Source organism: Saccopteryx bilineata, chromosome 4, assembly GCF_036850765.1.
Source record: "Saccopteryx bilineata isolate mSacBil1 chromosome 4, mSacBil1_pri_phased_curated, whole genome shotgun sequence".
Lineage (NCBI taxonomy): Eukaryota > Metazoa > Chordata > Mammalia > Chiroptera > Emballonuridae > Saccopteryx > Saccopteryx bilineata.
This window is the reverse complement of record NC_089493.1, coordinates 289,882,045-289,904,577: the sequence shown is the minus strand read 5'-3', so window position 1 is coordinate 289,904,577 and position 22,533 is coordinate 289,882,045. Positions and strand designations below refer to the sequence as shown.

Genomic DNA, 22,533 nt, shown 5'->3' with positions numbered 1-22,533 from the left:
CCCACACACACACCTGCCAGATCAGAAACTAAAGACCCAGAGGTTATTCTCAGCACAGCCTCCAAGCTCGTCTTGGGTTTGAGGACCCCTCCCTGTTCACCCCCTGCAAGCCAGGAACCCAGCCCAAGTAGAGGTGCTCCCGCCTGAGGCGGGGGCATTGGGTCTCCCTGGTAGGCTGGCCAGGGAGGGGCTGGGAGAGAGTTCTGGCTGCTGCTCAGGCAGGAGGGGCCCAGGTGGAGGTTTCGGTGACATGTAGCTTTGGGTACCAAAGTGATGAAGAAGATGGTTTAGGAATCCTGTAGGAATTTCCTGTGGACACTGAAATATGAAAAGCTGTCCTGTGACCCACCCCACCCCCCCAAATGTTTCTATGAAAAGGGACAAGTTTGCAATGAAAGTCGTCTGGGGCCAGGCACGGCTGGGGGCTTGAGCAACACCCAAGGCCTCCCAGGGTTCATACTGGGGTCTGCAGCCTTGGACAGAGGAGCCGGCTCTGGAGGGACCGCCCTGTATAGGTCCCAGGACAGTGAACAGGGGTTAGGGGGCTGAGGCCCCGGAATGCCTCACCAGTTGACCCCTGCACCCTGGACTTGTAAACAAAGTGGTTATACCCCTAGGGGTCCATGCAGTGTTCCCTGGAACTCCCTGGCCTTAGGGTACAACCATCCCAGGAGATGGTGGATTCAATGCCGGGAGCCTGAGCTGTTTCTGCCCTCTCCCCTGGAGTGCTCCGGCATCCCTGTCCGTTACAGCCCAGACAGCATCCCTGGCTGTCTCCCGAAAGACCAGACACCCCAAGTGTGCAACCTGAGGACTGGCCTTTCCTCTGCTGTGGGCGCCCACACACGGGAGCTTCCCTGACTCCTGAGCTGCCCACACTGACCACCTCCCTCTCCACTGCATGCCTCATGCACACACTCAGAGTGAGGGCCAAGGGTCTTTTATTTCTGTGCCAGGAGTGGGTGGGAGTGGGCGGGGCAGGCTAGCCCTGTGAGGTGGGGCCCTTCCTCAGCTAAGCCAGTCAGACCTGCACCCTTAAAGGAATGGTGTTTCTTTACCCTGAGACTGGGGAGGATGCCTGGTGTCTCCGCCTCTCCCTGAAGGCTCCGCCCACCCACCCTGGAGGGGCTGTGAACCGGAACAGATGTGGGAGGAATCCTCTCTGTACAACTCTGGCAGAGATGTCATGGCCTGGAGCCTCCAGAAAATCAAACAGAGGTACATCTTCAGGACAGGCTAAGGCAGGGCAGCACCTATGGGGACAGCTCTGTACATGCTGGAAGGCTGAGCACAGCCCCAGCAAAATTCAGAGAGCTCTGTGGAGTCCCCATCAGGCTTACACGTGCAGTGTGGAGCGGGTAAATTAGGTTTGAAGCCTGCGTTTCCTCACCAGGTGACGAGGGCCTCCTGCTGGACACCACCTGTCTGCATCTGGCTCCCAGGTACTCCAGCTGATTTAATGGTTCTGGAGCTGGGTGTGGGCACTGGGCACCACACTAGACACTTTCTCGTGCCAGGAGCGTGGCTTTGGTCTGCTCTGCCTAATTCACCCCACCTTTCTCCAAGTGACCCAAGTTTGGCCAATGACACCCCCTCCCTGAAAGTCAGCCCCTGGACAGCCTAAGAGACTTTCATGCCCCACAGCAAGGCCAGCCCTTTCGTGCACTAGGGGATGCCCATGCTGGGGCCTTGGCAGCTGCCAGGACCTTGGGCAAGAAGAGGGTGATGAGAGGTGAGGGTGGTCGCCTCTTCCTCCAGGCTCAGGCCCGCTTACACCTCCCTGTCATCACCCCCAAGGCCACTGGCAGTCACTGCAGGTTCCCCGGAGGCAGAGGCAGGAAGGAGAGCAGGACTGGGGCTCAAATGTCGTGGCTTCCACATGAATGGGAACACTCTGTAGGTGAGAGAGACAGAGTGCAGGGCGGCCTCTGGCACCCTGCCTGCCTCAGAGTTCCTGGGCGGGGGGCACCACCTGCGCTCACCGTCTCTTTGTCTCCGGGGGAGTCATGGCCTCTGCAAGCAAGCCCGTGTACATGTCCGACTTCAGAAACCTCGGGTAGGAGTCCTGTAAGAGATGGCGGCCAGCCCTGGTGCTCTGCCTCCTCGCTCTCAGCTTCCCCCAGCTCCAGCCGGCACTGCTCTGACCCTCAGAGCTCCGGTGGATAGTGCTGGGGGTGGCCATCCAAGGCCTGCCCTGACAGAGTCAGGAGAGAGAGAGAGAGAGAGAGAGAGAGAGAGGAACATAGATTGGTTCCTGTATGTGCCCTGACCAGGAATGGAACCTGCAACCTCTGTACTTTGGGATGGTGCTCCAACCAACGGAGCCATCTGGCCAGGGCCAACTGATTCTTTTGCTAAGTGGTAATTAAAAGAAGGAATCAAGCATTGATTCTGCCTTTTCTATGTAATTGCTACCACTGGGCCAGCAAAGAGCAGGCAAGGGGAGGCTTCCAACTCATAACAAAGAGACGGTGATGGGATCAAACATGGCTGGTGAAATCACAAGTCTGGGAGATCAATGACTGTCAGTGGCTACTTACAAGGGAGCAACCAAACCTCATGTACTTCCTGATGGAAGAACACACCAAACTGGAAAAAGGATTTTTGATGAAACTGAACAAATAAACAAAACTGAAAAGGACTTCTGATCAAGACAAAAAACTACCAGTTTTTAGCAACAGGGCATCAAAACAAGTCAAAGATGCCACAGGGACTCAGCAAAATCCAGACTGTGGGAAACTCTACAGAATGAAAGATATAGTCCCACTTCCTTCCAAATAAAACAGAAATTAAAAGATAAAGAGGAAACCTATACAGTACTCTAGAAAGAAGTTTAAGAGACATTAACCGCCTGACCAGGCTGTGGCGCAGTGGATAGAGCGTCGGACTGGGATGCCAAGGACCCAGGTTTGAGACCCTGAGGTCACCAGCTTGAGCGCGGGCTCATCTGGTTTGAGCAAAAGCTCACCAGCTTGGACCCAAGGTTGCTGGCTCGAGCAAGGGGTTACTCGGTCTGCTGAAGGCCCACGGTCAAGGCACATATGAGAAAGCAATCAATGAACAACTAACGTGTCACAATGCGCAACAAAAAACTAATGATTGATGCTTCTCATCTCTCTGTTCCTGTCTGTCTGTCCCTGTCTATCCCTCTCTCTGACTCTCTGTCTGTAAAAAAAAAAAAAAAGAGAGAGAGACATTAACCAAGTTTAGTGTCACGCAAGTTGAAAAAATATATATATATTTATATATCCCACAGAGGTTGGATATAAAACTGAGACTCATGGACATAGATAAAAATGAAGTGGCCCTGGCCGGATAGCTCAGTTGGTTAGAGCATCGTCTGGAAGCACAGAGGTTGCTGGTTCGATCCCCAGTCAGGGCACCTACAGGACCAGACTGATGCTCCTTTCTCTCTCTTCCTTCCTCTCTAAAATCAATAAAATACACATTTTAAAGTGAGGGGGACTTCTCCCCCCAAAAAAGTGAAGTGCTCAGGGGAGGGGCTGGGAAGGAGGGGAGTAAAGAGGGACAAATATACATATATGGTGACAGAAAATGATTTGACTTTGGTGATGGACACACAACACAGTCAACAGTTCAAATACTATAGAGATGTTTACCTGAAACCTATGTCCTCTTATTGACCAATTTCACCCCATTGAATTTAATTTCTAAATTAAAAAAAAGAGCCTGACCTGTGGTGGCGCAGTGGATGAAGCATCAACCTGGAATGCTGAGGTCGCCAGTTCAATACCCTGCACTTGCCTAGTCTAAGGCACATATGGGAGTTGAAGCTTCCTGCTCCTCCCCCCTCTCTCTCTCTCTCTCTCCTCTCTAAAATGAATAAATAGCCTTTTGCCTCGTTGCTTCAGAGGGAGCAAGATGGGTCACCAGCAGCTCTACTGGAGCCATCCGAGAAAATTCGGCCAGGGTTCTCGTTCGTGCCGCGTCTGCTCAAACTGGCACGGTCTGATCCGGAAATACGGCCTCAACATGTGCCGCCAGTGTTTCCGTCAGTACGCCAAGGACATAGGCTTCATTAAGTTGGACTAAGTGACCTTCCATGAATGGGTGATTCAAGACATCTACCTTACCACAGAATGCTGTCTCTTTGTACATAAAATAAAAATGTGAAAGAAAAAAAAAATAAAAATAAAAAATAAATAAAATGAATAAATAAATAAATAAATTTTTAAATAAAAATTAATTAATTAATTAATTAATTAAAAAGAAAAGAAAAAGGCCCTAGCTGGTTGGGTCAGCACAGAGAGCATTGGCCCAGCATGTGGACATTCCGGGTTCAATTTCTGATCAGGGCACACATGAGAAGCGACCATCTGCTTCTCCCCTTCTCTCTCTTCTCTCCCTTCTGTCCCTTCTCTCCCGCTTCCCTTCCCACAGCCAGTGGCTCTGAGCGTTGGCCCCAGGGCGCTGAGGACAGCTCAGTTGGTCCAAGAGGGTCAGCCTCAGGAGGTAAAAATAGCTCAGTTGATTCAAGCATCTCCGAATCAACTTGTTGGGTGGATCCGGGCTGGGGCAAATGCAGGATTCTGTCTATCTCCCTTCCTTTTACTTAAAAAAAAAAAAAAAGAAAAGTACTAATAGTCTATGGTATACAGAATAAAACTAGCTTCCCAGAAATATCTACATCCTAATCCCCAGACCCTGTGAATATGTCCCCTTTTGTGGCAAAGGGACTCTGCACATGTGATTAAGTTAATGATGTTTAAGTTGGGGAGATTGCTGGATGATCCAGGTGGGCTCACTATAATCACAGAATCCCTATAAGTGAAAGAGGGAGGCAGGAGGATCAGAGAGAGAGAGAGAGATTTTTTAAAGATACACTGCTGCTACACCTGAAACTAAGACACTACTGTATCTCAATTATAATTGAAAAGTAAATTCTCAAATGAAAAAAAGAAAAATGCTACACTGCTCTCTTTGAGGACGGAAGACGGGCCATGAGCCCGGGGTGCAGCTGCGTCTCGGAAGGAACGGTCACGGATTCTCCCCTGAATTCTCCAGAAGCCTCCAGCCCTGCGGACACCTTGACTTTAAGCCCAGTGATACCCACCTCCGACTCTCGCCTCTAGAAAATAAACGTGCGTTCCTTTAAGCTACCAAGTTTGTGCAGAGGCCAAGTGGGCAGCTGTGGCCCCTGACTGTGTGAGGACACGGAGGAAACAGTGTTTCGGCGTGCTGCTGTCATCTGCAGCCATGTTGAGAGAGTGGAGGTGGTCCAGGTCCTGGAGAGGAACTTCCTGAAGTTCCTGCCCACAGGAGGCCTGGAGTTGGCGCTGCAGTTACGGGAGGAGGCACCCACCTTCTTCATCAGCATGTAGATGTGCAGCTGGGCGTCATCCAGCACGTAGCGGTGGGGCCAGCGCAGGCCCTCCAGGGTCCGCTCCATCGTCTGGCTGTCGATGTTGACCCAGCGGGCAGCGCCAGGCGCCAGGAACTGCCTGTGCGTTGGGACAGGCCGGGGTGGGCCCAGGCTCTGCGTGCCAGCCCCCCAGCCGGCCAGGCCTGCCTCTGGCACTCACTGGTACACCGAGTCCACCAGGGCAGGGACCTGGGCCTGCCCTCCATGGCGCAGCTCCTCACACGCCTCCCAGAAGCTGAGGTTCTCGGCTGGGGGGGTCCAAGCACCAGGTCAGCACCACCCTGAGCTGTGGCTAGAGTTCCTGGGCATGGACACCACCCAGGGGGCTGGTTGAGACCTAGGAGGGAGAGGTCCCAGGCAGCGGGCCCCCTCCCTGGGGCCTCAGACAGGAGGAAGGGGCGTCTCACCGCTGAACTCTTTCCTGAGAAAGTCCATGAAGTGGGCCCGTCCCACCGGGTCTTCCAGGAGTTCCCGGAAGCTGAAGCCCCACTGCTCCACTCGGAGCTTCGTGGGCACAGCCGCACTAGGGGAGGGCGTGGGGGTGTCAGGAACACGAGGAACTCCTCACAGGCCCCCACGCCTCCCCTGGGCTCACCTGGGTGCGTTCAGGGCCCAGTAGGTGCCGTCGTCCGTGATCCAGGGGTTGCTGGGCAGGCACCCCGACATGATGGGGTCATGCGGCCTGTGCTGGCTGCTGAACTTCGGGTATCTGGGGGCAGGGATGGTGCCGGGCACCAGCACAGGAAGGGGCTCTGGGTGGAGGGCACTGGAGGAAGGGTCTGGGCTCCGGGCATGGGGTCTCCAACTGCCACCCTCACCCCACTCACGCCTCAAGGCAGACGGAGGACTTCACCCGGCTCCTGCTCAGGGCCTTCCTGCAGCACTCGATCTGCGACAGGGACCATGACCGTGAGACAGGACCAGGCCTGGGGCTCCGCCAGCCACTCCCCTGTTCCAGCCCCTCAGGACCTACCTCTCGCTTGTAGAAGTCCGTGTCCTTGGTCTGCAAGGGGCCGGGAAAGCTACAGTTAGGTGGCAGCCCCCGCTAGGGGCTGACATCCCACCGTGGGCTGTCAGGGAAGAGCCTCCTCTGAGGGCAGGGTCTGACTTTCCAGGAAGCTCTTGGGGATGCTAGAGTTTCATTCTGGCGGTTTCCAGAATGTTCTCAAGTTTGCCTCAAGGTTCCCCAATTATCACTAGTTCATGTTTTCAAACATATTTAAATTGCTTTTAAAAAACATACAATATATAAGGCCTGACCAGTGGTGGCACAGTGGATAGAGCATTGATCTGGGATGCTTGAGGTCCCAGATTCGAAACCTTGAGGTCATAGGCTTGAGCATGGGGTTGCCAGCTTGAGTGTGGGATCATGGACATGATAACATTGTCACTGCCTTGAGCCCAACGGTTGCTGGCTTGAGCCCAAGATCGCTGGCTTGAGCAAGGGGTCACTGGCTCCTCTGGAACCCCCCTGTCAAGGCACGTATGAGAAGCAATCAATGAACAACTAAAGCGCCGCAACTTCGAGTTGATGCTTTGCATTCCACTCTCTCACCCTCTCTTGCAAAAAACACAAAACAAAAGAAAACCATATAGGTCATGCTAGGGACCTGGACTGACTGTGCTCCAAACTCATGTTCAGAATTTGGAAGCTGCCTGCCACCCTCTTATGGACCTCTGAAGGTGCATGGCCGTGGGACTGGGTGACTCTTTTTTTTTTTTTTTTTAATTCATTTTTAGAGAGGAAGAGAGAGGATAGAGAGACAGAGAGAGAGAGAAGGGGGGAGGAGCTGGAAGCATCAACTCCTATATGTGCCTTGACCAGGCAAGCCCAGGGTTTCAAACTGGCGACCTCAGCATTTCCAGGTTGACGCTTTATCCACTGCGCCACCACAGGTCAGGTCTGGCTGGCCCTTCTGAACACTCCAAAACCATCACTGATACAGCGGAAGGGAGGCAGATAGCGCCCTCCGGTGCCTGTGATTTCCAATTTTTGTCTCAACTCTCCTGGACTGGCTTTAATGGGGAAATTATAAACTCATGGTCATGAACTTATGATTTTGAAGTTAGGAAGAAGATTTATCAGTAAGATACTAAATGTAGCTGTTCTATGTTTTGGGTTTCACGATATTTGAATAGGGAGCTCTGCTGCTACAAAGTCTGGCCATGTCTGCCCTGGTGCAGTTCCTTCTTGCTTCCTGAGGCCACCAGAAGCCTGGGAGAGAGGTGGCTGGCCTGGCCTGGGGGAAGAGCCCCCTCCCCCGGGTCCATTGTACTTACTTTCACCCAGGGCAGCAGGTGGGAGGTGAGAGAGGGTGAGAGTTAGCAGGGGGACTAGAAATGGGGGGCTAGGGTGAGGGGAGAATGAGACCAGAAGTGGGCAAGGCGCTTGGAGTGGCTGTGTCCATTTGGATGGGCAGATGAATGCACAGGTGGGTGGGCAGCCCCCAAGTAGTCCCATAAGGGTGGAGGGGGGTGGGGAGGTGCGTGCATGGGCATGTTAGGGGTGGGGCTGGCAGGGGACATGTGTGCAGGTGTAGGGAGTGGGCCGGGGGGGGGCGCGCATGTATGCAGGGTCCTTACCATCTGTACTCGCCCGGCGATGCAGGAGCCCCGCTCTGGACCCTGCTCCAGCACGCTGGGGACCCCAGGCTGCAGCGGGGAGATTAGGTGGGCTGCTGAGACCTCATCCAAGGGCTATGTTCCTGCCTTCCACTGGCCCCCACAGACTAAAGCTGAGCCTACATGTCACCCTTAACATGGAGACTGTTAAACACGCAGAGGAATCCAGAAGCCAGATTCCTGAGCCCCCAAACCTTCTCTCTGCCCATTTCCACCCCAGAGCTGCCCTGAATTTCCTCCGCAGCAGCTTACCCAGCTCACGGCTCCTCTAAGCTCCAAACCCCAGCCTGGCTTTGCCTCTAAAGCGAAATCCTTGACTTTTCTCCCCAAAACTCCCCACTCTTCCTTTTTTCAGCCAAGCTCACTTCCATGTACCTGACTGATCAAGCCCGACACCCAACCGCCTGAATCATCCTTCTTGAGACAGTTCCACTCACCCGAACCCACCTGTCCTGCCACCCGGTCCTCAAAGACACATGCTGGTCTGGCGCTCTCCCTCCCACTGCCCAGGTCAGAACCCTCAGGTCCACTTGTCCGGATGCTCTAGCTGCCCTTCCTGGTTCCCTCCACATGTAGCCCTCACCCCACGTGGCTGGCCTGGCCTGCCCCTGGGCCCCACCATCAGCTCATGCACATAGCCTTGGGGCCAGCCATGCCCATTCCACCTTCCTCCCCTTGTCTGGCTGCCTGGCCCTCAGGTGGAAGATTGACCCATTTTCCCAGAGATGCCACATACGCACACTTGCTGAGGTAATCGGGCCCAGAACCTTTTTCCTTGTTTTTTGTTCGTTTGTTTTTCCCCATGGGAGCTTCCAATTATGGTTTGTTATGACTGTTGCAACAGACCCAGACAAATCTCCACTGCCCCAGATGGTTAGGGGACCTCAAACCACACGCTAGGCTCGTGGTTCTGACGAGATCGGGCGCATTCAGGGTGTTATGGCCGTAGACGCCTAGGCCCATGGTTCTGGGCCAGGGCTGACCCCTGACCAGCACCCCCAGAAGCTGCAGCTAAGCCTCACCCACTTGCCTCATCCTGAGGATTTTTATGTTCCCCCACTCAGCTTCCCCAAGTCTCTCCCTTACACTCAGAGAGACATTTTGGTCCTGTGGGCCGTGAGTGGGGGAAGCCTTAGATCTGGCCGCATGATCTCTGGGTTCTGATGAGACACAGAACTAGAAGCTCCTGTCACCCACTAGGCACATCCGTCCCACGGGTCCTGACAGCACTTGAAGAGCACACACTGGCTCCCGCCGACCTGGACCCCCTCCCCACGCGGAGCTCACCGGGGGCCTGTTCACCAGCCAGTATGTCTGCTCCTGGCACGCAATGACCAGCCTGTCCCCCTTCCTGCGCTGCTTGGCTGCCCTGTGGAGGTAGGCAGAGTTGGGGGAACATGGTGCCCACCACATACCGCCCCCGCCCACCCTCAGGCCAGAGCCTGGGCAGGCAGCCAAGCCTGCACTGTGCTGTTTCTGGCCCGTGGCTGCCAGTGCCCGGCTAAGTGCCCCTGGGCTTCCTGGGCAGTCTGGGCTCTGTGCCCACAGGCTTGGTTCTCACCGCAGCTGTTCTCTTGCCTGCATCACCACCAGGTCCCACATGTGGTTGATCTTCCTGTGCAGCTGGTCATAGTGCTCCTGGGGGTGGTGTCGAGGTCTCTAGTGGGTGACTCCATTCCATGTCAACCTCCAGGGCGGGGCAAGGACCTCCCACCGCCCCACGGGGACATGCAGGGTGTGGCATGTTTATGCATCTGCACTATCCTAGGGCCTGGGCTGTGTGTTCTGAGGCCAACTGGGAGGCCTTGCGGACACAAGTGGCGCTTGGGTTCCGCTGTGGACTCATCTTGGGGAAGGGTCCCACCTTCTCATGGTTGACGAGGGCCCCCTGCTTCCGGATATTCTTCTTGGCCAGATAGATGGCTGAAAGGACAGGGGGACAGGCTGCAGAGGAGCCGTCTCTGCCCCCTCCCCACTATGGGATCACACAGCAGCCACCAGTCCTGGGAACTTGTCCCAGGCTAGCGCACCCCTCCTCACTCACCATAGTCCAGCTCAGCAGCTGGCCACAGGGTGCTCATCCAGAAATAGGGGGTCTGGCGCCGTGTGGGGACAAAGGCTGTCAGGGGCCTCCTGGGCCTTTCCCATCCCAGGGTTGCCCCGCCCTCTCGGCTCCGTGGGGGCCCCGTGGCAGGGGCTGTCTCCCTGAGTCTGAGTCTCAGGAGCCCCCACGCCAGGGGATGGCTGCCCACGCCCTGGCTATATAGTCCACAGTCGATGCTGGGAGAGGCAGGGACAGAGACTGAGGGCAGGCCTGACTCGCACTTGTATGTGGCAGGGAAGGGCAGGCAGCAGGCTCCATCATGACTGAGGGTACACACACACACTGAGGTGCAGGGATCCTGGTCTCAGGCCCCACACCGCCTCCCTCTTGGACTGGAGACCCACGGACCATAGGTATTACCCACTGCGGAGGCCCTGCTGTGGCCCCAGAGCACCTGAAGGCACCTCCCCTTCACTTGGTCCTTCTACCACAAGGAAGCTTCCAGTCCAGGCCTCTTGGGGACAGGCCACTAGAGCACCAGGCCTACTGCGATTCCACCACATTTTGCTCCCACCCCAGCTCTGCCTCTTCCGGGAGTCCCCACTGGTTGGGCTGCTCCCAGCTGTTCCCATTGAGCCTGACCTGGAACCTGTAGAGCGTCTCGTCCAGCCGCAGCGCGAGGCTGCAGACGTTGCTCAGCGGATACAGGTAGCCATGCCGCACCAGAAGGATGCCCAGGTGCAGGGCCTCTGGGGTGGGGAGTGGGAAAGCCAGGCAGGGTGGTGAATTCTCAGCTGGGGGGAACTGAGCAGGGTCTTTGGGGATAAGCTCCTGTTCCCCAGCACACTTGGAGTGGCCCTGACACCCGTGAGCCCCAGGAGGCCATTTCATCAGCCCTGGGACCGCAGAGTGGGCTAGAGGCCAGGCTGGGCAGCGGGCTGACCCCCTTACCCTCCTCTGAGATGCAGTACTTCTGGATCAGCCACTCCACGACGTCGCTGCCTGTGTGGCAGAGATTGGGTGGGGGAGAGGCCAAGGCAGGGCAGGCACTTCCCCGATGCCCACCCCCCACCTCACCAGTCACCGCGTGCGGAACCACTGTGATGAGCAGCCTCTGGCTCCGCATCTTCACGCCCTGGTCGGGGTCCTGCATACTCATGACCACCCGCTCCATCTGGACAAAGGGGACGTTGAAGGGCTGCTCCAGCGAGTCTACCCCCACCCCAGATTCCGATCCCACAGACCTGTCCGGGTTGCCGGGATCAGTGCGGGCAGAGATTAACGCGCACAGATGGTGGGATTTCAGGCGGTGCTGGCAACTGGAGGGTGGGGGAGGGCGCGGGGGCGGAGGCGAGGGGCGACCCCCGCCAATGCCTAGGGTCTCCGTTTCTCCACTTCGCCCCTCAAAATGCCAACGCCCCCAGGCCTGTATTCACAGTCACGCTCACCCGCACCCACTCCTCTCCTGCCTCTCCCGGCCTCGATGCCTGGAAACCCCGGGGACGGCGGGACCCCCACCCGGCACCCACCTTGTTCAGGTGAGGCAGTTGCGCACGGGCGCGCCCATCTGGGAGCGCGGGGCCAGCGGCCATGGCTACAGAGCAAAGTCGGCCGGTGGGAGGTGGTATTAGAGTCTGAGACGCCCAGCCCCGCCCCACGCCCCAGTTAACCCTCCCGGGCCTGCAGTTGGTACTAGGTCCCATTCTGGATCTGGGAAGGGGCCGGCGTTAGATGAGCCACCCCAAGGAGTCTCCCGCCACGTCGGGAGAAACTGAGGCCTGTGTCCGCGAGGACTTTCCCAGGGGCTGCGTGCCTGTGGGAGGTGCCCTGAGGTGGGGCCGGGAGATGGGGCTTAGAGAAGGTCTTGTGATGGAATAGGGGCTCTGGAAGAGGGAGGGGAGCTCAGAGAGGGGGTGAGGACTCAGAAGATAGGAAGTCAGAGGAGGAGAGGGGGCTTCATGAGGGCAGGATCTCCCATAGGGAGGACTTTTGGGGGAAGGTGGGCTGGGGTGGGGACAGTGGGTCTGCTGTAACTCCTGCCCTCCATACTCAACCTATGTGTGATGCCCTCAGGATGTGCAGAGACCAGGGGTCGAGGGGGCTGAGGGTCTGAATGCCCTAGGAGTATGTACCTGCAATTGTGTGACACCACGCGTGACAGCATGTGGATGCCACCAGGATCTTAAGACAGTGTGGCAGCATAGGATGCTGGGTGGGAGTCCTTTGAGACTTGGGGGAAGGTGACAGCTCACTTTCCATCAGCGGCACAGGGACCTGGGTGAGGCCAGATAGGGAACAGGCAGAGACCCCACCAGGGATACCCCCCAAGACAGTGGGAGAGGGACTTTATTGGGAAGGGAGAATTTTTTTATTTTTTCTTTTCCTTAAAAAAAAAAATTATTCACTTTAGAGAGGGGAGAGAGAGATGGGGTAAAGAGCAAGAAGCATCAACTCCTATATGTGCCTTGACCAGGCAAGCCTGAGGTTTCAGTACACCTCAGCGTTCCAGGTTGATGCTTTATCTGCTGCGCTACCACAGCCAGGAGGGAAGGGAGGATTTAAACACACACCTCCCACCCACCCCCAACCCTAGCTCCACACACACATTGGTCAGCAGCCTCTGGGCTCAGGGCCAGTTCCGTACCTTTCCGTCCTCCAACTGCTTGGCCAATCCCATCCCAGAGTCCCTTTACTGGGACCATTTTTATTTTTTTGTATTTTTCTGAAGTTGGAAACAGGGAGGCAGTCAGGCAGTCAGACTCCCACATGCGCCCAACTGGGATCCACCCGGCATGTCCACCAGGGGGCGATGCTCTGCCCATCTGGGGCCTCGCTCTGTTGCAACCAGAGCCATTCTAGCGCCTGAGGCAGAGGCCATAGAACCACCCCCAGCACCCAGGCCACCTTTGCTCCAATGGAGCCCTGGCTGCGGAAGGGGAAGAGAGAGAGAGAGGAAGGAGGGGTGGAGAAGCAGATGAGCGCTTCTCCTGTATGCCCTGGCTGGGAATTGAACCCGGGACTCCTGGCCAAGTTGGCTCTACCACTGATCCAACCGGCCAGGGCCACTGGGACCATTTTAAGGGCTGCAAACAGGTTTGTTTCTGCTTTTTGGAGACAAGCGTTTCCCCTCCCCCCTCCCTTCAGGTGGTGTTGGGGGCAGGGCAGGATGGGCTTAGCCTTTGGCCAGCAGCTTTAGACATGGTGATCTGAATCCATTTCCACTGCTGGTAAGGGCAGGTCCAGCATGAGCTAGGGCTAGGGGACTGGAGGGGGCTCTTTTCCAGGCCAGGTCACCATCCTGCTTTAGATTCCAGTGACTGACCAGGCGGTGGCGCAGTGGATAGTGCGTCGGACTAGGATGCCAAGATTCCAGTGAACTACTCCTACCCACCCCCACCCACACAGGTGGGGTCAGGCTGGGCCCAGTGTTGGCTGTCCTCTCCGGGTGAGTGAGCATCCACAGAGGCTAAAGGCCACGAGAGGCCATAGCTGTCTCCCATGTGGGGACAAGTAGCTTCCCCGACTGACTCTCCCTATCCCAGAGAAACGACAGCAGGAATGGGGCCCTAGAAGGACCTGGGCCCCAGCTCCAGGAAGGACTCTTGCCTTGGAAAGACTACGGACAGGTAGGGCTCTGAGGGGGACAGCTCCACCCAAGCCCAAGTGCTGTCTAGTCCCTACGGCCTGTTGGCCTCCCGCTCACATAGGGGCTCCTTTGGACAAGAGTGGGTCCAATCCCTGAGTGTCCTCAGAAATGGGAGTCTGGCAGAGAGGGTCTAGAAAGAAAGGGACTCGGGCTGGTGTTCTACCTCCTTCTTCACTCAGACCTAGGCCTGTGATCCGGCTGTCCCCAGCCTGAGGTCCAGCATACCCCTGTTCCCTGCCTTGGTGACTCTCGTCTTCCCACCCTGGGGTTTGTTTAGGTGTCAAGACCAGAAACTCCCTTTGTGACCCCTCAACACTCCAACACCCCGGTCTGTTTTTTTGTTTGTTTGTTTATTTATTTATTTATTTATTTTTGTACTTTTCTGAAGCTGGAAACGGGGAGAGACAGTCAGACAGACTCCCGCATGCGCCCAACCGGGATCCACCCGGCACGCCCACCAGGGGCTACGCTCTGCCCACCAGGGGGCCACGCTCTGCCCCTCCGGGGCCCTGCTCTGCCAGGACCAGAGCCACTCTAGCGCCTGGGGCAGAGGCAAGGAGCCATCCCCAGCGCCCGGGCCATCCTTGCTCCAATGGAGCCCCGGCTGCGGGAGGGGAAGAGAGAGACAGAGAGGAAGGAGGGGTGGGGGTGGAGAAGCAAATGGGCGCTTCTCCTATGTGCCCTGGCCGGGAATTGAACCCAGGTCCCCCACATGCCAGGCCAACGCTCCACCGCTGAGCCAACCGGCCAGGGCCCACCCCGGTCTGTTTTGATCAATGTCCTCTTCTCCCCAAGGACAAGGAGGGGCCTTTAGAATACTCTGGGTCCCCAGAGCATACAGAGAGCCCCCTACCCGTACCCCACACCCACTCACACTCACACAGCCTAACACTGAGTAATGGCTGTGCGGGTGGGGCCTTGTGCATGTGTACTCTGGTGGCCCTGTGCTCATGGCTGTAACCTCTGGGTTGCAGGACCAGGAGGCTGCAAAGACACACATATAATGTCCCCCAGCTCCCAAGGCCAGGCGGGTCTTGGAGTCCCTTCTGCCCAGACAGAAGCTCCCCCAGGGGAAGAGTAGGGGGAGGGTGGGATATTGTTGGACTCCAGGTGCGGCCTACACTGCCTGCTGGTAATGGGAGCCTAGGGACATGCGAACGCACCTGCTCCACTCTGTGCCCCCAGCCCGACCGGCCCCACCCAGAGGGCTTCCCTGGAGAGACCCCAGACTCCTGCCGGCGTCCTGTCCGTAACGCAGCCGGGGATGGCCAGAGCAGGGTGCAGTTGGGAGGGCCGCTGGGACCGTGACCGCGGCTGTGTCCGGGGTGGCTGTGCGAGGTCCGGGTGGGCCGGCGGCGGGGACCACCGGGTGCCGGCGCGGTGCGGGCGACACGCGCGTCTCTGCGGGGCTGCGCGGGGTCCGCGGAGCGGCTGGGGGCGCGCGGCGCGGGCGCGGCGCTGGGCGCGGGGAGCGCTCCCGGCCGGGATGAGCTCACCGCAGTCGCGCCGGAGCTGAGCGCCAAGCCGGGCGGCGGCTCCTTCGCGGCTCCGCGGCGGGCTCGGGCCGCGGGCCACCATGCTGGGCCTGGACGCGTGCGAGCTGGGGGCGCAGCTGTTGGAACTGCTCCGGCTGGCGCTGTGTGCCCGAGGTGAGCCGGCACGGATGGGGCCAGGGCGGCCACGTGGGTGGGGGCTCCGGCGGGGGGTGGTTTTAGCGCAGGGCGGGGATCGGCCCCTCCCCTGTGGAAACTTTGGGGGAGCGCATGGGGACCTTGTGGCGCGGTTCTCTTGGCAGGGCTCTGGCGGGGGTGGGGGGCTTCCTCCAGGTTAAACACTTCTGGGGAAAGGAGCCAACAGTGGGCGGGTCTGTTTGTGAAGCCAGGGTGACAGAGGGACCTTCTCCCGTTGGGAACCTGCTCCAGAAAACCCACTCGCTTGGGTGGGGCTGAGGCTCCTTCAGGGTGTGTGGCGATTCCTGGGAAGACAGGAGTGCGGTGGGCAGGGACTCAGACAAACCCTAACCCAAAACACTGTGGGAAGGGCGTAGAGGGACCAAACCCCAGCCCCGCTAAGAAGGGGCTCTAGGAGACTCTGGGAGGTGCCCCAGAGCCTAAGCTGAAGGGTTTAGAGAGAACCGTCCCCACCCCCCAAGAACACTATGGAGGGAACTCCTAGGACTAGGGGAAGGCTGTCAGAGACTCCAGTCCCTTAGCAGATGAGAGGGGCCAGAGGCTTGTGAGAGCTTTATGGGAATATGGGAAGAGGCCCCGGAGCACTGGTGCACCCAAAGGACTACTAGGGCAGAGCTTCTGCTCCAGGAAAGATCTTGGAGGTCACCACTTAATGGTGGTGGCCCCCAGTCCTTGGGGCTCTCCCCCATTTGGGGTCTCCATTCCCCCCACCTTTGGCCTCAAAGTTAGGGAGGGGCCCTGAACAAATGACAGAGCCTGAAGGCAGCTGGTGCCTCCAGGAATGTGACTTAGTGTCACTACCCTCTCCCTGAGCCCCCATGCACCCCCCCGCTCTGAGCTCACGCCCCCTCCCCTAATCCTATGTCTCCCTCCCCGAACCTCTGTGGGCTTCCTTTTAAGTTCCTTCGGGCTGACCAGATAGGGGATCCAGTTGGACAAGTGAAGGCCAGGATAGCTGGCAGCGCTGCTCACTCCCCTTCCCAACCCCAGTCCTTCTGACAGACAAGGAAGGGGGGCTGCCGCTGCCAGAGGAGGCGCTGGATGAGGCGGTGCCAGGGTACCGAGCCCCGGGGAGGAAGAGCCTCCTGGAGATCCAGCAGCTGGACCGGGATGACGAGAGCCTGGCCAAGTACAAGCAAGTGCTCCTGGGTTCTCTGCCGTTGGCCGTGGGTACGCACGGGGCCCTGGGCATGGGCAGGGCGAGGGTGGGGGTTGTGGGGTGCATCCCATAGACCTTCACTTTCTCCTCAGACCCGAACCTGCCCAATGTGCAGGTGACCAGGCTGACACTGATGTCTGAACAGGCCCCAGGGCCCATGACCATGGACCTCACAGGTAACCCCCCTCTGCAAAACACGGACTCATCTGTGGGGTAGAGAGCTCTTAGACCTCGTGCCCAAACCCTAGTCCTCAACCCCTCACGTAGACATCACAGACACTGCCGGCTGCGGGGCTCCCGGGCAGGGTCTCGGCCTCTCGGGAGTTTGCTCCTCAGCGCACTTTCCTCAACAGGGGAGCTGGCTGAGCTGAAAAACCAGGTGTTCATCCTGAAGGAGGGTGTTGATTACAAAGTGAAGATTACCTTTAAGGTGAGGGCAGCTGTCATGGGCGATGTCAGTCAGCCACATGCTCAGCCCCCCCCCCCCAGAGGGACCCCTTAATACTCTTTGTCCCTTCAGGTCAATAAGGAAATTGTCAGTGGTCTCAAGTGTCTGCATCACACCTACCGCAGGGGCCTGCGAGGTGAGGGCCCTGTGTAGGGGGTGGCTTGGGGCTGGGGGCGCGGGGAGCAGTGGCACGGAGGGGAGGGCGGCCCCTGATGCCCTCCTCCTCCCCCAGTGGACAAGGCCGTGTACATGGTGGGCAGTTACGGCCCAAGCACCCAGGAGTACGAGTTTGTAACTCCAGTGGAGGAGGCGCCGCGGGGCGCACTGGTGAGGGGCGCCTACGTGGTCACATCCTTCTTCACCGATGACGACAGGGCAGACCACCTTTCTTGGGAGTGGGGCCTCCACATCTGCCAAGACTGGAAGAGCTGAGCACCAGACCCCCGCCCTGCCCCGGCGGAGCTGTCTCCCCACTTGGGGTCCTTGTCTCCTCTGCCTGTCAGTCACTGCACAGGGACCCCCGAGCATTCCCCAGCCCCTTCAGTTAGTAACTAGACCCCTTATGCCCTCTGCCCTGTCTTGGGACACCCCCTTCCCGGGTCTGGTGCTGTGCCCTGAATAGCCCTATTAAACGTCACCCTGTCTTGGTGCCCACTGTGTTGCCTCTGTCTGCCTTCCCTCCCCTGGGGTGGGGGGAGACCTGTGGCCTTATCTTCCCTGTGACCAGGACTGGGTGCCACGTGGCAGCCGCCGCTTGGCTCTTGGCCCCCTTATCTGGCCCTGCCCTGTGGGCCCTGGGCACTGCCATGGACAGCCAGCTCCTATCTGTGCTGCTGCTGCTGCTGCTCGGGCTCTCAGGCCTATGGGGCCAGGGGCCAGGGCCGGTGGGTCCCTTGGAGGAGCCCCAGGAGGAGGAGGTTGCTGAGGAGGATGGGATCTTGGTGCTGAACCGCCAGACCCTGGGCCTGGCCCTGCGGGAGCACCCTGCCCTGCTGGTGGAGTTCTGTGAGTGCACAGGGTCAGCAGGGCTGGGGGACCCACAGGTGTCACCCAGTGTATTCAATACCCCATGGACTCAGGGGCTTATGCACTTGAAGGGGTTTCCCTGGTGGGCAACTGGGTCCATCAGAGGGCACCTGAGGCAAAGCCCTGGCTGGGGCTGAGCTAGGTCTGGGGGATCCAACCTGAGCAGATGGGAGGGGAGGCGCAGGTGTAGGGGGGACCCATGGTCCTTGTCTTTCTACAGACATTTCCGTGAAGGGACAGATAAGCTCATGCCTTGCACACTCTTCTGTGGCTCTTTTACAACCCTTTGCATGTGTGAAAGCCACTGAGCTGGCATGCCTCAACAGGCGGAGGCATGTGGCAGGGAGCACCGCCTCAGGCAGCAGGAGTGGGAGGTTCCTTCTCAGACTCACTGTCTGGACAATGCTGGCGCTACATTCAAGATCTGGGAGCCTTGAGTATTCTGGTCTTGGGTGCTTGGGCTTAGTGTGGCTGAGGCTCAGGTGAGCCCGTGTAGGAGGGAGGTACGGACAGGACATACTCTGTGCTGGACCTGACTGACCGTAAGTCTGCCAGTTCTGGCCAGGAGGGAGCAGGGGCTGCAGCTGGGGCCATGCAGGCTGGGGGCACTCATGGCCCTGTCCCCCAGATGCCCCGTGGTGTGGGCACTGCAAGGCACTGGCTCCAGAGTACATCAAAGCAGCTGCCCTGCTGGCAGCAGAGTCAGCCAAAACCAGGCTGGCCAAGGTGGACGGGCCCTCAGAGCCGGAGCTGACCGAGGAGTTCGCTGTGACGGAGTACCCCACGCTCAAGTTCTTCCGCGACGGGAACCGCACGAACCCAGAGGAGTACACTGGTACAGGAGGCGGGCACGGGGCTGGGGGCATGGGGTGCTGTGGGCAGGGGCTGGACCCAGGCTGATGGGACTCTCCATAGGCCCCCGGGAGGCTGAGGGCATCGCTGAGTGGCTGAGGCGGCGGGTGGGGTCCAGCATCACACGCCTAGAGGATGAGGAGGGCACCCAGGCACTGATAGATGCCCAGGACATAGTGGTCATTGGCTTTTTCCAGGTGAGCTGGTGACATGGGGGGCCAGGCCTTGGGAGCAGGGCCTGTGGCCCCAGCTGGCCTCACAGATGTGGATCCCTTAGGACCTGCAGGATGAGGACGTGGCTACCTTCCGGGCTCTGGCCCAGGATGCTCTGGACATGACCTTTGGCCTCACTGACCAGCCGCAGCTCTTTCAGAAGTTTGGCCTAACCAAAGACACTGTGGTCCTTTTCAAGAAGGTGGGTCAGGAAAAAAAAAAAGAGGGTGATCAGGGCCAAGGCATGGGGTTAGGGCCAGGGCTATGGCTCCTACTGACACCCGGTGTTGTCCAGTTTGACGAGGGGCGGGCAGACTTCCCAGTGGACGAGGAGCTGGGCCTGGACCAGGGTGACCTGTCCCGCTTCCTCCTCACACACAGCATGCACCTGGTCACGGAGTTCAACAGCCAGGTGAGCTGAGCTCCAGGTGCAGGAGTGGGCCCTGGGGGAGTGGGAGGGGGGTCACGGGAGCCAGCTCCCACTGTTCGGCCTGCCCTGCAGACATCCCCCAAGATCTTTGCGGCCAGGATCCTCAACCATCTGCTGCTGTTCATCAACCAGACCCTGGCCCCGCACCAGGAGCTGCTGGCAGGCTTCAGGGAGGCAGCTCCTCCGTTCCGGGGACAGGTGCTGGCTGGGCTGGGGGGGGGGGGTAGGGGGTGGGCAAGACAGCGCCTAGCGCATCCTCTCTGCTGGCAGGTGCTGTTCGTGGTGGTGGATGTAGGTACCAACAACAGCCACGTGCTGCAGTACTTCGGGCTCAGGGCAGAGGAGGCCCCCACCCTGCGCTTCATCAACATGGACACCACCAAGAAGTACATGCCTGTAGACAAGGGGCCGGTCACTGCAGCTTCAGTGACCACCTTCTGCCACTCAGTTCTCAGTGGCGAAGTCAAGGTCTGTGCTGGGTGGCTCACCCAGGGTGTAGGGACGGGAGCAGCAGCTCTCAGGAGATCCGCAACAAAGCGCCTCGCTCTCTTCCCCCCAGCACTATCTTCTGAGCCAGGATCTGCCCCCTGATTGGGACCAACATCCGGTCAAGACCCTCGTGGGCAAGAATTTCGAGCAGGTGGCCTTTGATGAGACCAAGAATGTGTTTGTCAAGTTCTGTGAGTATGGAGGGCCATGGACAGTGGGTGGGAGGGCGGTACAGGGTCCTCCTGCTGGCCATGCCTACATCCCATCCTAGATGCACCGTGGTGCACTCACTGCAAGGAGATGGCACCAGCCTGGGAGGCACTGGCCGAGAAGTACAGGGACCACAAGGACATCATCATTGCTGAGCTAGATGCCACGGCCAATGAGCTGGAGGCCTTCGTTGTGCATGGCTTTCCCACCCTCAAGTATTTCCCAGCAGGGCAGGGTCGGAAGGTGAGGCAGGACCCCACCTACCATGGTCTGAGGTCCATCTCAGTCCTCAGATGGAAATATGGCATGTCCTTAGAGGGTGTGGTCTTAGTGTGGGGGGATCTGGGATGGGTGTGGTCTCAGTGTCAGGCCTAGCTAGTATAGGGTGTGGCCTGGGCTGGAAAGGGTCTTGGCTAGGGTGAGGCCTGAAGTGGTAGAGCCTGGGGTGACTGTGGCCTGCGTAGGGCATGGTCTAGGAGGACATGGTGTGTCCTCCAGAGCCTCCTATCCCTCCTCAGGTGATTGAATACAAGAGTGCCAGGGACCTGGAGACCTTTTCCAAGTTCCTGGACAGTGGGGGCAAGCTGCCTGAAGAGGAACCCGCAAAGGGTCCCCTAGCCCCCTTTCTAGTGAGTGCCTCTACCCCAAGGTTCCAGGCCTCTGGACAAGTCCTTGGCTGGGTGGCTGTGGCACTGACTGGGCAGGGCTGGGGTCCGGGAGCAAGTTCCAGTGGGGCCTCTGTGACCCTTTCCAGGAGACAGTAGCCAATTCCACCGTGGAGTCCAAGGAGGAGCTGTAGCCACCCCATCAGTGCTGGGGAGCCATCTCCTCAGGCGCCCGGGACGTTGTGGGCATTGAATAAAGAGTTCTGGTCCTGGACTGTGTGTGGTTCCTGAGCAGGGCTGGCCCCCAGCCACAGGCTTTGGCCAAATCTCAGCCTCCAGGGGTTCCATGTTGGATGTGGGACCTAGACCTTGCTCCCAGCCCTCCTCAGTGGATCCCTGGCTCAGGTATGGGTCTGGGTCCCCACCTGGACAGGAAGGGGGGACATGGTGTTGCTGCCAGCTTTGGCCTCTCCCTCTCCAGTACTCTGTCATCTTGGCTCCACACAACACCCCACTCTCAAAACCCTTGGCTGCTGGTGTGAAATTGCTGCTGAGGCCCGACATGAGTTGTGCATAACCAGGCTAGCCTAGAGAAGATAGGCTGAGGATGGTGTGCCCATCCACCAGGTCCCACCTACAAAAAACCTGTGCACTCCATAGCCAGGGAAGGTTCAAAATTGGTTTTATTTCATTATTATCCAAGTACCTTTGAAAAGATAATTGTACAAGTCAGCGCATGAAAAACGGGCTTGAGCAGCCCCCTGCTGGACCTAGCCTGAGAAATATACATATTTATACGGGCCCTTAGAAAGGAGGGGCCCAGGACCCGCTGAGCCAGCGCTGTGGAAACTGAGGATGGAGAGGGAGCACCAAGGTGCCCCATCGCCGGATCCACACAGTGGCAGGCAAGAGACAAGCTGTGTTGAAGGCACTCAGTGACATGTACAATTTAGAGGCCCCCCAAGGGCACCCTGACCCTGGGCCCGGGCTGGGCCTGACCAGGACAGGCCTTGGTGGGCGAGTTCTGAGGGAGAAGCAGAGCCCTGGGGGAAGGAGTCAGGGGCTGGCCTGTGGTTAGCAGCAGGGGTCTGCCGGGGAGGGTTACTCGGGTGGCTCTGTGGCGAGCTCCCTGCTTGCTTAGACGGACTCACAGAGTGGTGCTGTGGAGTGGACAGGGCGTTCTCCTTGTTGGCAGCAGGACAGAGGCCTATGCAACCACTCAGTAAGACCCCTGCTCACCTGGATCCAGATGGATGAAAGGGGCAGGTGGCTATGGGGCAGGCAGTCCCTGGCCTTACACAAGGGGTGTGTCTGTGCACACGTGAGAGCACCTGATGTGGCACAGCTCCTCCTGGCTCTCAGTGTGGCCTTCCACGCCCCCACCTGATGAGAGCCCAGCCTGGTGCCGAGGCCAAGCCTGCCGGTCAGTCCACCTTCTCTACTTTGCCAATGATCTTCTCTTCAAACACAGGCAAGACAGCCTCGTCTTCCCGAACTTCCTCAAACACCACTCCACAGTCAAACTCGTCACTCACTTTCTTGAAGTAGTATCTAGGGGACAGGGTGAGAGGAGATGAGGGCCTGTCCACTCCTCTGCCCGTGCCTCTACACCCTTGGGGCTTCCCAACCTCCTACCCAGATGGCCCCATGGTCCCACTCATACACAGCACTTGGCGGCCACACTCCAAACACATTAGGCAGGACATGCAAGCTGG

The 22,533-nt window shown here is 58.3% G+C and overlaps 5 protein-coding genes across 11 annotated transcripts in view; 3 read left to right on the top strand and 2 right to left on the bottom strand.

Moving 5' to 3' along the window:
* Positions 1-935: 935 nt before the first annotated feature.
* RGS11 (regulator of G protein signaling 11) lies at positions 936-11,645 on the bottom strand. Of its 5 annotated transcripts, none has more exons than XM_066275446.1 (17): positions 11,579-11,645; positions 11,127-11,223; positions 11,001-11,051; positions 10,692-10,798; positions 10,050-10,101; positions 9,870-9,928; positions 9,567-9,643; positions 9,293-9,374; positions 7,967-8,035; positions 6,357-6,380; positions 6,211-6,272; positions 5,979-6,092; positions 5,791-5,906; positions 5,544-5,631; positions 5,324-5,462; positions 1,983-2,065; positions 936-1,894 (listed from the first exon to the last, which is right to left on the bottom strand). In XM_066275446.1, exons 1-17 carry the CDS (start codon positions 11,639-11,641, stop codon positions 1,771-1,773), a joined length of 1,407 nt encoding a protein of 468 aa, XP_066131543.1. In that variant the 5' UTR covers positions 11,642-11,645; the 3' UTR covers positions 936-1,770. The 5 variants fall into 5 exon arrangements, 4 of the variants coding, with proteins under 4 accessions (XP_066131543.1, XP_066131544.1, XP_066131541.1 ...); XM_066275447.1 differs by having other exon boundaries at positions 6,357-6,386; positions 11,579-11,643; XM_066275444.1 differs by having other exon boundaries at positions 6,357-6,386; positions 11,001-11,223.
* LOC136336581 (small ribosomal subunit protein uS14-like) lies at positions 3,839-4,157 on the top strand. Its single transcript, XM_066278385.1, has one exon. It carries the CDS (start codon positions 3,883-3,885, stop codon positions 4,051-4,053), a length of 171 nt encoding a protein of 56 aa, XP_066134482.1. The 5' UTR covers positions 3,839-3,882; the 3' UTR covers positions 4,054-4,157.
* A 3,504-nt stretch (positions 11,646-15,149) lies between the features above and the next one.
* ARHGDIG (Rho GDP dissociation inhibitor gamma) lies at positions 15,150-17,640 on the top strand. Its single transcript, XM_066275448.1, has 6 exons — positions 15,150-15,344; positions 16,377-16,556; positions 16,638-16,721; positions 16,899-16,975; positions 17,066-17,129; positions 17,226-17,640. Exons 1-6 carry the CDS (start codon positions 15,272-15,274, stop codon positions 17,423-17,425), a joined length of 678 nt encoding a protein of 225 aa, XP_066131545.1. The 5' UTR covers positions 15,150-15,271; the 3' UTR covers positions 17,426-17,640.
* A 139-nt stretch (positions 17,641-17,779) lies between these two features.
* On the top strand, positions 17,780-21,092 carry PDIA2 (protein disulfide isomerase family A member 2). The gene is made up of 11 exons (XM_066275443.1): positions 17,780-17,998; positions 18,648-18,854; positions 18,935-19,068; positions 19,149-19,286; positions 19,380-19,496; positions 19,587-19,712; positions 19,785-19,982; positions 20,074-20,194; positions 20,275-20,456; positions 20,732-20,842; positions 20,968-21,092. Exons 1-11 carry the CDS (start codon positions 17,800-17,802, stop codon positions 21,010-21,012), a joined length of 1,578 nt encoding a protein of 525 aa, XP_066131540.1. The 5' UTR covers positions 17,780-17,799; the 3' UTR covers positions 21,013-21,092.
* A 391-nt stretch (positions 21,093-21,483) lies between these two features.
* Positions 21,484-22,533, bottom strand: part of AXIN1 (axin 1) — an 88,776-nt gene continuing 87,726 nt past the window's right edge. For all 3 annotated transcript variants that reach the window (XM_066275440.1, XM_066275441.1, XM_066275442.1), the window contains one exon: positions 21,484-22,369. In XM_066275440.1, the coding sequence (XP_066131537.1) occupies positions 22,243-22,369 (127 nt within the window). In that variant the 3' untranslated portion in view covers positions 21,484-22,242. The remainder of the gene's footprint in view (positions 22,370-22,533) is intronic.